The 15,802-nt window shown below is 37.7% G+C and overlaps 1 protein-coding gene across 1 annotated transcript; it reads left to right on the plus strand.

Moving 5' to 3' along the window:
- Nucleotides 1-808: 808 nt before the first annotated feature.
- Nucleotides 809-12,041, plus strand: LOC132549265 (uncharacterized). The gene is made up of 8 exons (XM_060213183.1): nt 809-994; nt 1,740-1,776; nt 2,876-3,219; nt 6,294-6,436; nt 6,653-6,791; nt 9,059-9,158; nt 9,846-9,998; nt 11,233-12,041. The coding sequence occupies exons 1-8, from the start codon at nt 809-811 to the stop codon at nt 12,039-12,041; spliced, it is 1,911 nt and encodes a 636-aa protein (XP_060069166.1).
- The last annotated feature ends 3,761 nt before the right edge of the window (nt 12,042-15,802 follow it).

Raw genomic sequence — 15,802 nt, forward strand, 5'->3', positions numbered from 1 at the left:
GGTGATTTAAATGTTCGTTAAACTTGGTCGAGAGACAGGCAGAGAAGGAAAACGAAAGAGAAAGTAGTAATAAAATCGTCATAACTTCCACAATCTTATTGCTTTATTCTCCTATGATTTGTCCTATTAATAGACAAAGAGACAAACAAGTGAAGTATGTCTGGATGTAGGTCTATGTAGAATATCCGAGACGTAGTTCTATGATTAAGTTTGTTGTATATTCAGGACGAGGGGCAGTATCGACGTAATGGATTGTAACAGAGACGTATATATGTGTTATATACGTCTCTGATTGTAATAATAATAAAAAAAATCTCCGAGACAGCATTACAAACATACATCAAATGTATGACAACTAGGGCGAGGATAACTGTGTCTTGGTCTGAAACGTCTTTACTAGCAATAAGCAAGGTAGATCGTCTTAGTCCATCATACCGATGTTAACGTTTTAATATGGGTTAAAATTTCAACACCTACCCTATATTATTAAAAGTATATGTCACTCTTCACCTACTGTCCATCATTACAGTAAATTACTAGAAGTATTTATATAAAGAAGTGTGAAATATACTTAATGAATACCTAACTGGACTTATATCTTATCGGAATGATCAGTTCGTAGAAACAAGTCACCTGCCAGAGAACTACCGGGTTCTTATCAATGTAAGAGGGTATGCACACACATATATATATAGGCTTACTTCGAGGAAGACTAACGTAGGCGTAAACTGGTCATCATATGACGGGGGAAGAATGTGTTTAAAATGTTGTAGAAGTAAGGTGTGTTTGTAAATGAAAGAGAAAGTCGATGTCTCCTAGTTGGCAAGGTTTCCTCGCGGGTGTGTTAAATCTGATGGTGATGTGGCTGGGTGGAGATACGTACAGATTACCGTTATTGTGTCCCCAAGAGACGAGCGATTACACTGTCAGGACTGACATTGGTGACAACAGTATACGCATAAATGACACGTGCGGTACGAACTGCATTCCACAGGTAGGCTATTCAACGTGTGTATTGTCATCGCTACCCTCATGTCGACCACTGACAAGTGACTGTCACAAACTTCTTGTCACTGACAAATCACTGTCACTAGACTGTAGCTAACTCTAATACATTTCCCTTAGCTTGATTTGTTCGTTTTCAAGGCGATTTATCGTCAAGGAACAGCCAGGGTAAGCACATGGTGGCCACCTCACTGAACATAAAGCGAGAGGCCCGCACAGCTACAGGCCTCTTGTGTCAGTATACCTAAATAAAATGTATAAGAACCGATTCAAGGGAAGGGATCATGTTTTTGTGTCATCAAAGTGTTTTTAAAGGTGTGCTACTGTAAATGTAAGGGTTGTTGTGACATTGATTACAAAGAGCGGCTATGTAACTTTTTTTTTAATCTTTCAATGATACATCGTGAGGAGGCTCAAGTCGTGTATATACTATGATTAAAATCTGTATATTGTCATCTTTATTCCCTCTTAACATTAATATATGCTTCACTTCTACAATTACATAATATACTATAGCATGTACATTTTATAATGTACAAGCAGAGACGTATATATCACGTTTTATATACGTCTCTGGTACAAGTAATTTAATGAGCCATTTGTTTAAAAAGTGATAACATTACACTTTTCAGCTTTCATTAATATTCAGTTCTTGTCAATGATCAGAATAATGATTTAAGAAAACGTCTAATTTTAACATGTCATTATTCCAAGAATCACGTTTCCATTGTCAGGATGAAAATTTTGCATGCAGTGTCCATAACGAGACAGGTAAGTTCCTTATTTATTGTTGCTAGGGTGTGTTATATATCAAAACACGTACACGTGTACAATTCCATTCACATATACGGTTCGTTAATTTTAGACATATGTACGAATAAAAGGTTTACAAAGACCTCTTGTTATTGACACGTGCTGAACTTCTGTTACTAGTCAACAAACCGCCCAGGGTTCCGTATTCTTTTTGATACAAGCACGATATTCGATATACCAAAGGCACGGGGGAGGGGGTGGGGAAGGGGGTGTCATCAACAGCGAGGTAATTAAAGACAATTGACAAATGAAGAGGCAGGACTACGGGCTCGTTTTGATATTTGCCTTTAGCCTTACCAGCATGTAAACACATGTACAATACATTACTGAGTTATCACAGTATAATGAAGGCATATTATGCAGGACGGATAAATTGGACATTTAGTCTTTAGTTCAATAGCGGCAATGAGAACTACAGACAAGTTTTTTTTCCCCCATTTTTGAAGTTTAAGTAAGTTTGAACGTATATCGTCATATCTTATAATATCGATGCAACCCTGAGTTTATTGAAAATAAAAAGGCAATAGAATGTTATTCGTTCTCTTTATCTCTTACATTAAGTTTTGGACATGGTCATTCGCTTCTAAATACTCGTTAATATCCGCCTCTTTTTACCAGAGTTTTTATACAATGTTCACAGAGACGATAACCTAAATTTTAATCTAAATACATTACAAAATTTCCGATGATATAAGTGTAACCACGGACTTATATACACATATGTGTATATAAGTCCGTGGTGTAACATAATGTCAACTTATTTACTTTAAACCTTACGGTGCGGTATTACGACACGAAACATATTATAATGTACAATATAGAGACACCAGAAAAACATATAAATGTATGTCATGTAAATACAATATGATAACTTGTAAATTGTTTCTTAACCTAACATAACAGATCGGGAGCCACCTTTCCTCCTCTTTTTTCCCCACATCCCCGCTATTTTTTTTTTTTTTTTTTAATAAACTGAAAAGCAATTTTTTGTCTCTTTTACCAATTCGCGTTAAATAAAATACATTGCTGACGAGTAACAATTTGTCTATTCCGACAGGTTGGGGACAATTTCAGTCTCAGTATCAGCCTGGATCATTTCTACTGACCAATGCAAACTGTTCAGAACTAGTGGCCATTGGTCTACACCACATGAGGTACAACAAACCTGGACAAGCCTACCTCATCCCCGCCCTCAGCATCACGATCAACATCTCGGCGGAGATGCTGGGTGCATCGCCTACCCTAGTCACTCGACCTCCTAATCCAGATGCACTGTTGGTCAGAGTCAGTGGTGTGAATGATACAGATAGTTTCCGGGATGACCTTTACACCGACACTCCACTATACAGACTGTACAGGTTTTCTAATTATACACCAACAACAAGAGATAACAAATATCCGGTAATTATGTGTTTAAAGTGCCACACACTGCTCATATCTTTATAAAGACAATAACTTTATATAGGTCCCTGACAAAGAATAAATTGTTTCTAATATGTCAAGTTTTTTGCTAATGAATTAGTGAGCCATTGTTTATATACCCTGTCCAATAGTAAGAGTGATATATAATAAAACCATGTAGCAGACGATTCGGACTTCTGTAACACAAGAAAGTGCATTTATTATGCATTACGAGATAGCTAAGAACGGTTGATCTGGTGAGAATACCACCACAAGGTTCTTGTATCTATGAAGTCTTTTTTGTTCTGTTTTATCATTGTTTATCCCTGTTGTCATCAGTTATAGACATTTCTCTGGAGGTTAGTTCCAAGGTGATATCAGTGTAACCATTCACTCCCCACCTCCTACCCCACGTATGATTATGATATCAGTATAACCATTCACCACACCCACCTCACCCCTACCCCCATGTATGATTATGATATCAGTATAACCATTCAATACCCCCACCCCCATGTATGATTATGATATCAATATAATCATTCACCACCCCCACCCCCACGTATGATTATGATATCAGTATAACCATTCACCACCCCACCCCCATGTATGATTATGATATCAGTATAACCATCCACCACCCCAACCCCATGTATAATTGTGATATCAGTATAACCATCCACTACCCCACCCCCATGTATGATTATGATATCAGTGTAACCATTCACTACCCCCATGTATGATTATGATATCAGTGTTACCATTCACTACCCCACCCCAACCCCATGTATGATTATGATATCAATATAACCATTCACCACCCCCACCCCCATTGTTGATTATGATATCAGTATAACCATTCACCACCCCCATCCCCAATCCCCATGTATGATTATGATATCAGTATAACCATTCACCACCCCCATGTATGATTATGATATCAGTGTTACCATTCACTACCCCACCCCAACCCCCTGTATGATTATGATATCAATATAACCATTCACCACCCCCACCCCCATTGTTGATTATGATATCAGTATAACCATTCACCACCCCCATCCCCAACCCCCATGTATGATTATGATATCAGTATAACCATTCACCACTCCCACCCCTAACCCCATGTATGATTATGATATCAGTATAACCATTCACCACCCCCATCCCCAACCCCCATGTATGATTATGATATCAGTATAACCATTCACCCCCACCCCACCCCCATGTATGATTATGATATCAGTAACCATAACCATGATTATGATATCAGTATAACCATTCACCACCCCACCCCATGTATGATTATGAAATCAGTGTAACCATTCACTACTCCCACCCCATGTATGATTATGATATCAGTATAACCATTCACTACCCCCACACCATGTATGATTATGATATCAGTATAACCATTCACCACCCCACCCCCATGTATGATTATGATATCAGTATAACCATTCACCACCACCCCACCCCATGTATGATTATGATATCAGTATAACCCCACCCCCATGTATGATTATGATATTAGTATAACCATTCACCACCCCACCCCCATGTATGATTATGATATCAGTATAACCATCCACCACCCCACCCCATGTATGATTATGAAATCAGTGTAACCATTCACCACCCCCACCCCCATGTATGATTATGATATCAGTATAACCATCCACCTCCACCCCCATGTATGATTGTGATATCAGTATAACCATCCACCACCCCACCCCCATGTATGATTATGATATCAGTATAACCATCCACCACCCCACCCCCATGTATGATTATGATATCAGTATAACCATTCACCACCCCCACCCCCATGTATGATTATGATATCAGTATAACCATCCACCACCCCACCCCCACCCCCACCCCCACCCCCACCCCCATGTATGATTATGATATCAGTATAACCATCAGTATGATTATGATATCAGTATAACCATCCACCACCCCACCCCCATGTATAATTGTGATATCAGTATAACCATCCACCACCCCACCCCCATGTATGATTATGATATCAGTATAACCATCCACCACAACCCCACCCCCATGTATGATTATGATATCAGTATAACCATACACCACCCCAACCCCACCCCCATGTATGATTATGATATCAGTATAACCATCCACCACCCCACCCCCCCCACCCCCATGTATGATTATGATATCAGTATAACCATCCAACCATCCACCCCCACCCCCACCCCCATGTATGATTATGATATCAGTATAACCATCCACCACCCCACCCCCATGTATGATTATGATATCAGTATAACCATCCACCCCCCACCCCCATTTATGATTATGATATCAGTATAACCATCCACCACCCCATCCCCATGTATAATTGTGATATCAGTATAACCATCCACCACCCCCACCCCCATGTATAATTATGATATCAGTATAACCATTCACCACCCCCACCCCATGTATGATTATGATATCAGTATAACCATCCACCACCCCACCCCCATGTATGATTATAATATCAGTGTAACCATTCACTACTCCACCCCTACCCCCATGTATGATTATGATATCAGTATAACCATCCACCACCCCACCCCCACCCCCACCCCCACCCCCATGTATGATTATGATATCAGTATAACCATCCACCACCCCACCCCCATGTATGATTATGATATCAGTGTAACCATGCACTACCCCACCCCCACCCCATGTATGATTATGATATCAGTATAACCATTCACCACCCCCACCCCCATGTATGATTATGATATCAGTATAACCATCCACCACCCCCACCCCCATGTATGCTTATGCTATCAGTATAACCATCCACCACCCCACCCCCATGTATAATTGTGATATCAGTATAACCATCCACCCCCACCCCCATGTATGATTATGATATCAGTATAACCATCCACCACCCCACCCCCATGTATAATTGTGATATCAGTATAACCATTCATCATTTTATTCATCCAAACGGTTCTGATATCAGACTAGCATTTTTTCTGGTTATTTATACGATTAGATATATTTTTATCACCAATTAATTGTGTTTCTTTCCGTTGATGTAGAGACAAGCTGTGGTGAGATGTATAGACAATCTGGATGCCTGTTCGGTAAAGATATATGAATTAGAAATCACCACTTTCGCATACGAGCCGGGTTCTCGTTTGATGACTCGATCAGTGTACACGATTACCTCCCCGAACAGTAAGTACACAAAAGTCACAACCACAGACTTTCAAAATGATCAATTGTTATTTGTAGGAAACAGTTTATTTACACAGTATACTTTCGTTACACTGGTATACAAATGAAATGTGATATTTGATGCCGCGCTCACAAGAAATACCTCCTGTGGTTTCTACTTATTATAGATTCATGAATTATTAAAAGATGATGGACAGTTCTGGTACGTTTCAGATCGAAGTGATCCTTATCTGCCTCCAGTAATAGCCACAACGTTAAAGAACAGTGATGTCACTGTGGTGTTCGAGACCGGCGGCAGAACCACAATGTACAGTGTTGGATTAGTCAAGGTTAACAAGGCACAAACTTTATATAGACAGGTAAGTATTATCACTACACAGGTGATACAACCAGGTACAGACTTTATATAGACAGGTAAGTATTATCACTACACAGGTGATACAACAAGACACAAACTTTATATAGCCAGGTAAGTATTATCACTACACAGGTGATCCAGGTAAGAATTATCACTACACAGGTGATCCAGGTGATTATTGTCACTACACAGGTGATACAACCAGACACAAACTTTATATAGTCAGGTAAGTATTATCACTACACAGGTGATCCAGGTAAGTATTATCACTACACAGGTGATCCAGGTAAGTATTATCACTACACAGGTGATCCAGGTAAGTATTATCACTACACAGGTGATACAACCAGACACAAACTTTATATAGCCAGGTAAGTATTATCACTACACAGGTGATACAACCAGACACACACTTTATATAGACAGGTAAGTATTATCACTACACAGGTGATACAACCAGACACACACTTTATATAGCCAGGTAAGTATTATCACTACACAGGTGATACAACCAGACACAAACTTTATATAGACAGGTAAGTATTATCACTACACAGGTGATACAACCAGACACAAACTTTATATAGACAGGTAAGTATTATCACTACACAGGTGATACAACCAGACACACACTTTATACAGACAGGTAAGTATTATCACTACACAGGTGATACATCCAGACACAAACTTTATATAGCCAGGTAAGTATTATCACTACACAGGTGATACAACCAGACACATACTTTATATAGACAGGTAAGTATTATCACTACACAGGTGATACAACCAGACACACACTTTATATAGACAGGTAAGTATTATCACTACACATTATCACTACACAGGTGATCCAGGTAAGTATTATCACTACACAGGTGATACAACCAGACACACACTTTATATAGACAGGTAAGTATTATCACTACACAGGTGATACAACCAGACACAAACTTTATATAGACAGGTAAGTATTATCACTACACAGGTGATACAACCAGACACAAACTTTATATAGACAGGTAAGTATTATCACTACACAGGTGATACAACCAGACACACACTTTATATAGACAGGTAAGTATTATCACTACACAGGTGATCCAGGTAAGTATTATCACTACACAGGTGATACAACCAGACACAAACTTTATATAGACAGGTAAGTATTATCACTACACAGGTGATACAACATGATATACAAGAATAGTTTTTCATTATTTTTTACGTCCTATTAACAGCCAGTGTCATTTAAGGACGTGCCAGTTTTCAGTTTTGGGAGGTAGAGGAAAGCTGATGTCGATGAACATACTTGAACACTTTTTTCAGTTGTTAAAAATATACGGTCATGATTAAAACAAAATGCATCCGACCTATATAGATATTTTGTCAGCTGTGAATCTGTGTAAACAATAGTTTTCCATTTCAGAGGGTGCCTTTACACAGAAATAGTGTCACGTTTCAAAATGTGAGAGCTGGACTGTATACTGCAGTGGTATGTCTGTTACTAATAATAATTCCATTTTGTATGCTAAAACTTAATCAAAATTATGAAGTCTATCGTTGCAATAACGGTGTCTGCAATAACAGTCAGCTTTATCGTACACCTAGCGTATAATTTATGATATTGTCATAGATCAGCGAATTAATAAAGTACTATTAATGTAAGGATAAAATGGTTTTGGTGACAAGTTTTATTTCACGAGTAGATTTATGTGTAATGGCAAACAGCGATATAATTTGGAAATTAATTTCTGTTGACAAAGGACACTGCAATATATTTATATCTGACTAGGTTATTGGGAATTTGAAAGGGCATCGCTCACATTTTTTATTTAGTTCCGGTTTGTTAGGTGTCTGATGTGTTGATATAGATGTTGTTATGTTAGGTGAAAAGTCTTCGCCTTCGGAATTTGAGACAGTGTAAATTATATCCTGGGAGCTCTGATTACGTTCTTCCTATTGATAAAATTATACTCGGAACAATTTTGACGAAAGATAATAAAAGGCGACTGGTATTAGATGGTCTAAATTTGTGAATTGGATTCATTCCACGGTTATAAAACGAAGACAACCTTGGTTTTTGTTCAACTATGTATATCACACGGGGTTTAAAAACTGTGATAAAACAGCATTGTCCTTTTAAGATACATAAGGACCATGGTGATAATGGTTTTGTTTTGATATCTCGTCAATTGTCATCGATAAGAAATAGTAAATGTATGTAAGTTTTAAGATTTGATAGTTAACGTTAATGTATATGGTTTACAGGTCGAAATTGCGGGAAACAAATACCTCTCTCATCCTTTTTGTGTGAGCCTACCGGGAAATATGGACGACGGGTGTCTAAACGAACTTAAAAAAATTGAAGGTATTCTCTATAAACATGCGATACCATTTAAGAAATGGAAGTGTAGATCCTTTTTTAATATAAGCAGAACTATAAAATAAATAGATGAATAAACAAAATTTGAAAAGTCATTATAGTTGATTGGGCACACTACGTGTGTTGTATTGATTGGAGTCTACTGTTAATATTAGATATATGTGTAAATAAGTATGTCATTGTTGAAATCTTCAAAAATGTAAATTTAGACTCATATTTTGATTAAACAAATACAAATATAAACAAGAGGAATATTTACATTGAGATCCCTTGGAAGAGGACAATGGGAATAAGATCAGGTGTTCCAGAAGGGTACGCGTCTGTTTCTACATTGACATGAAAATCTTTATCGATTCAAATAAGAAGTGTCATGTTCCCAAATGAGATCAATATGTACAACAACGGAACCACCAGACATACTAACGACAAAAAACACGTCCAGATTTCTTATTCTTATAGAATCATTATGACGACCATAAAGCTTATATCGGAACCCTGCGTTTTAAGTTGTTGAAATTTAACTATGACGCTTTATCCCAGAAATTCCTATACTAATATTTGGTTTCTTACTCACAATGCGATGCTTTCCCTCAATCACAAATATACTACGATGTTCACCAATGCGTTGTCGTAAATACGTTGTCTGTAAATTTCACGATTGATGTTTTGTAGATCATGTAGATGCGGATGATGAATACTTCTTTCCAGTCTTGGCTTACGTCATAGGTACTGTGTTCACGTGTATTGTGATAGCTGTTGCCGCGTTCCTGATCAGATACAGAATGATCCGTCTCATCAAACACGACGTCCACAAGATATCACGAGGTAATATTAGAACGATGCTGATTAAATATGGTTAAAATCATGCTAAATATCTTGATTTGTGCTGCCGATCAAAACAGAAATCGACTTGTTTTATATTTGACAAGTTAGTTATTTTTGTATGTCATCTGATCTTAAAGGCAAGAATGACCTATTGTCATGTGTCGTCCGTCTTAGACTTGTCACATTTTTAACTTCTTCTCAAGTTCCACAATGGAATTGGGCTGAAACTTGTTTAAAATGAACTTGATTTTGTGTCCTTATCAAGTGTTGTTGTTTGGGCCTGTCCGAAATTCAATATGGCCGCCATCTTGAAAAACACCCATTAAAATTCTTCTGAAGTTCTTCTTGTACCATTGAGCGTAAAATTGTTGAGGTTATTAAAGATGGAAAGCCAACAAAGTTTTGTTATTTTTTTGGCCTCGTTAAAATTTCAATATGTCATTTATGGCGGCCATTTTGTAACATGATTGTGCAGTCATGGTTTCCCTGAATAAACACCTAATTGAAACGTCTTCTCAAGTTCCACCAGTGGGATTGAGCTGAAACGTGCCTGAAATGATCATGAGAGGGTCCTGACTAAGAATTGCTAATTTTTCGGGTCGGTCTGAAATCCAACAGGGCCACCATGACCGCTATCTTGAAAAACACATGTTGAAGTTCTTTCAAGATTCTTTAGTGTCATTGAGCTGAAAATCGGTGTAGATATTAAAGAAAGAAATCCAACAAAACGATGTAATTTTTCAGCCTCGTCAAAAGTTAAATATGGCAGCCATGGCGGCCATTTTGTGACAGGATTGTGCAATCATGATTTCCCTAATTAACACATATTTGGGATCCCGACCTAGAGTTGCTTTTCAGGTGGGTCCGAAATCCAGTATGGCCACCATATTTTTCTCGATTCCACTGGTACCAATGAGCTGAAATTTTGTGAGAATGTTGAAATGCTGAAATGAGGAGTGTTGTTTTCCTTTACTGCTGAAATAATCCGAACTGTTTCAATAATTTATTAACTGTTTTACTACTACAGTTGCTATATAATTGTTTTTAGAATCAAAAGATCATTAAGGCACGTGGGCTTCTTGTTAAAATAATTGGTTTAAGAAATTATGCTTTTGGTACCAGACAGCTCTTTGACGTCTTTTCTGACGAATTCTATCTCAACCTCCTCCATATCAACATGTTTGACAGAAAGGTTTCACTCGTGCAGTTTAATTATGTCATGGTATTGTTTCAGAGGGAAACATGACCAGGATACTGTTGCTGAACAGACAACAAGACCAACAGATGGCCAAGTCCCTTGTTACCTTTGTAGAGACGCATTTTCCATCGGTAGAGTTTATTTCCGTTGAGCTTGGCACGAAAACAGATGTTCAAAAACATATGTTGATGAAGAACGCGATTAGATTATGCGATCAAGTAATTGTGATATGGTCTCACACAGAGTCTGAAGGAGATCGTTTTGTAGATTCAGTAACAAATGGAACTATTTTTACCAGCAAAGATGATGTTAATCTAACTGTTGTTTTTTCGTCAGACCTTGTAGACAAAACCTCAATACCCGTGGAATTTAACGGAGCTCACAAATTTGATTTGACTTCAGAATTAGAATCGTTTTGTCAACATTGTTTCTCCGTAAGTCCTGTATCATCAGAATCTATACAAGAATTTCATAATTCCCCATCGTTCAAGAACTTTGTTGAATCATATAAAAAGGTATATTGCAATGACCAAGTTAAAACTGAATGTGATCGTCTCTTAGGAAATCCGTACAACTGTGCCGTACATGACACAATTAGTTTTAGAAATGCAGAGCATAATATTGGAAGATCTGAAACCAGTGTTTTGCAAGAGGACATCCAGCCTGATCATTTAGTACATGCGGACTGTCCCATTCATGAGTGGAGGGCGGATTCACGAATGGACAAACATGATTACAAAAGTGAGCAAGACAGTGTCTCTTACCAGCCTATGTCCAACGAGCAAAGACATCCTCCTTCTGCGTCACTTGAAAATAGGTTTTTATTGTTCAACCAAGGTTTATGACGAGTCACGTGTACGTTGTTCATTAACGCCGTTATTGGTCATGGTCGTGGATTTGTGGTACCAATCATATCTGCGACTACTGATTTGATCGCCTTATGGAAAATACGATCTACGTCCCTATCATATACATGTTGAAAATTGACATTAGGAGTGTTATCTATTGTCGATATAAAATATATCATAGTAAATATATATTATCCCACTAAAATATAATGGTATTGAGCAATATCGCTAAGTAAACACCTGTAACTCCTTCATGCGTTCTTCAGAATGTAATTATACAATAGTTATTGGGAATCAACATGGAATGAATAATCTTCTTTGTTATTTATGTAAATAAATACGCATGGATCTTTTATCATATTTTGATAACTGTTTATTTCATTTCGACAAAATGTACAATGTTTTTTTTATGTTTTAGTGGAATGTTTGTCTCTTCTAACTTTTTCGTTTATCCAGTATTACTGAAGTGATATTACGTAACTGCTTATTCATTAAACAGTTATTAAAAAGATGGATCTTCGTTCAGTTTGACTTTTTATATTATGTATATGATAACCTCTAAATTATGAAAAGGTGCTATTCACGTGCGTGTCTTTTGTACAGGCATTAAGATAGCAGGTCACGGGTAGACACTGCTGGTGGACTTTTAAGTCCCCGAGGTTTGCCGTAAACTATATACTATGTTTTGATTCATTCGAAGAGTGGCTCCGTTCAGAATATATACATGTACTTGACACTGTTCTAAAATCGTCTTTTATATGATGAAAATTATGAAATGTGTTTAATTATGGGGTTGCTGTACCCCCCTCCCCCCGCTATACGACGTAGGTGGGTGGTCGGGTGGCGCAAACCGCGTGGGTTTTCCCCGGGTACTCCGGTTTCCTCCCACAATAAGGCCCCTCGCGCGCTTACATCCGGGCCAACAAGAGTGATTAGTATAAGTTTAAATAACTTGTTTCGCAATTGTTGTAAAACAAATAAAGTTTATATTTAGTTAAATACAATGTTTGACTCTACTGCATTTAACTTTAAATTCATAAAATATTCTATTCACCTGTGAGTCTTTTGTACAGTCTTGTTTAATTGCTATTGAACATTCTAATTCTATTTCACGATGTTTATATAACAATGTTTATAAAGTTTGCATTGCAATTTAAGATCAACAGGTATTTACACAGTAGGTATTTTAAAAGTTGTACCTTAATTGCATGACGGTGAAGCAACAAGTAATCCATTTCTTTCTATAATTTTCTTATAATTTTTCCTTTTCTTCTCCTTTTTGCAAGTCTAATACGTAATTGCTCCAAAATTTCGTCCCTAATGTCCTTTATATAACATGTCTTTGATATTCGTTCAGAATTTTTTTAACTTACGATAGAATCACGGGTGTGGTAAGGAAAACGTCAAAGTGTCTGTCAATTCATATGATGACACACTAATTGCACAATTAGAATCGTGTGTAGTAAATGAAGATTGGATAAGTAAGATGGCTAACTATAGGTCCTACACATTAACGCATGGCGGATTAGAAAGAACAAAATTTTTCACATCATGAGTCCAATAATGGCGACTCTCCGTATGTAAATAGCTAGAGACATGAATGAAGGCCGATGGGTCTGACTTAGGAACTATATGGGTAAAGCTTTAAAATGATTTTCTTTATTTTTGTGACTGAAGTGACACGATTTTGTCTCAGTTTTTGTAACATTTTTGTATGAATAGTGGGTTTGACCGCCTTAGGAAGCAAGGATATAGTGTTAAAGTATTTCTTCTTGTTTTGAGACGAAACCATATTGATCTAGAGCATTCTGGTATGAAGGGGACTCAATTTTGTATAAATTGTAAATCTTGATCCACCGGGTCCCAATAGGAGAAATATATGGGTCATACCAATCCTTCTTCTAATAGGTACAAAATGTGCAAGTTTTATACTGTAACGTCCTTGGGTAAAAAGAGAAACATTTTTGTTGAACTGATGAGTCTTCTTCTGTAGGGATAAAGGAATTCTGACCAACGCTGATTTAGGACAGACTTCAGTAAATGAGACTAGCTTTTGTAAAAGCCCTGGTGTTTTGATCCAAATATTAACTGGCTTGAAACTTTAAAATTCCTAATCTTTAGTAAACTTCTTAACATTAAAATTATGAACAAAATATTTTTGAAAACAGAAATACACAGCTGAGCGATACGAGTTCTTTGGGCTTCTCTAGGTATGGTGCCAAGACCAACAATTCGGACTAGGATACACGCTATATTTTGGCCGCTGCATAAGTGGGGAAATTAAAATTTGACGCCTTGAGAATGTGCCTGGATCTGGCGAGCTATGGATAGTGGTTGGCGTAACGATTATATGGTTGGTCCGAGATTAATATGTATGAAGATTCACGGTTAATAAAGAGCCTAATCTTTTAAATGTCAAATGGTTTTAACTGATACAATAATTGATAAACCCGTGTATGCAGAACAAAACTATTATTTAAACTCAAAATCCACGCACAATAAAAAACAATTACAAAGAAAATTCTTGAAAGAGAACGTGAGACAGATGATAGCGTCGCAAATCCTTTTTTTGGTTTGTGTTGTCAAGTTGAGATATCAGTTGGTAACTGCAAAACAAACAAACATTAGAGACAGCATGCAATACGTCGGGCTTGTTTTAAACTAGTCCGTTAGAGTAAAACCAACAGACATAACAGACAGTATGCATTATGTAGGACTTGTTATAAACCACGAGGACTGATTGATAAGTTATGAGCCTTGTATTGAAGAGTTAAGCAGGGGTGTCCCTTTTCAGCTCTGCTATTCCCTGACTATTTAAGACTTGTTTCCCAAGAGTTGTGTAATTTGGTCAGTTTATTTCGAAGAGGAAGCACTCTTAATAAACAAGGTAACTCACTTTAACAAAATGGACAAATTCGCTAAAAGAGCAGTGATTCAATATTTGCATAAGAAATATCTACAGCCTAAGGAAATCCATAGTGATATGGCAGCAACACAAGGGAATAATGTTCCTTCACATGCTACATTGAACTGGTGAGTAGCGGAATTCACGCGTGGCAGGAAAAGCCTTGGGGATGACGCCCTTCCTGGAGGGCCTGTCACTGTTGCAACCCCCGAAATGGTCAGTAAAGTCCATGATATTGTTATGGCTGGCAGACGAGTAACGGAAAGATAAATAACCAGTAGAGTTAGAATCTTACAGGAAAGAATACATTCCAATCCTTACGGAAGATTTTGCACTGAGAAAGCTCTCATCCCATTGGGTACCAAGAATTCTGACAGTTGACCAGAAGCACACCCGACGGACTTTGTCGCATGCTTATCTGAACCTTTTAGAGGCAGATCCTTCAAACTTTCTGTAGAGATTTGTGACGCGAGTCCATCATTTCACCCCAGAGGCCAAACAACAGTCTAAATAATGGAAGCACCATGGCTCATCCCCACGAAAGAAGGCAAAGACTGTTCCATAGAAAGGTTATGGTCTCTGTTTTCTAGGATGCTGATGGAACTCTGGCGGTAGATTGTCTGCGAAAGGGATAAACAATCCATCGCACATATTATGCATCACTTCTTAGATAGTTAAGAGAGATATGAATCTCAAGCGGCGCGGGGAAACTCGGCAAATGTATATTATTGCACCAGGACAATGCCCTTGTTCACAAGTCTGTCATTGCCATGGCTGCCATTAACGATTGTGGCATTGACTTTGAATTGACTGAGCATCTGTAATGTTCACCTGATCTCGCTCCATCAGACTT

The sequence above is a fragment of the Ylistrum balloti genome, unplaced genomic scaffold (assembly GCF_031769215.1).
Source record: "Ylistrum balloti isolate Yb309-2 unplaced genomic scaffold, AGI_CSIRO_Ybal_v1 Utg370052, whole genome shotgun sequence".
Lineage (NCBI taxonomy): Eukaryota > Metazoa > Mollusca > Bivalvia > Pectinida > Pectinidae > Ylistrum > Ylistrum balloti.

Bases quoted from the DNA above. Each gene is read 5' to 3' on its own strand.
- LOC132549265 (XM_060213183.1), top strand. From the start codon at position 809: ATGTCTCCTAGTTGGCAAGGTTTCCTCGCGGGTGTGTTAAATCTGATG. The intron at 3,220-6,293 runs GTAATTATGTGT...CCGTTGATGTAG, and splicing joins CAAGAGATAACAAATATCCG to AGACAAGCTGTGGTGAGATG. The intron at 9,159-9,845 runs GTATTCTCTATA...GATGTTTTGTAG, and splicing joins CGAACTTAAAAAAATTGAAG to ATCATGTAGATGCGGATGAT.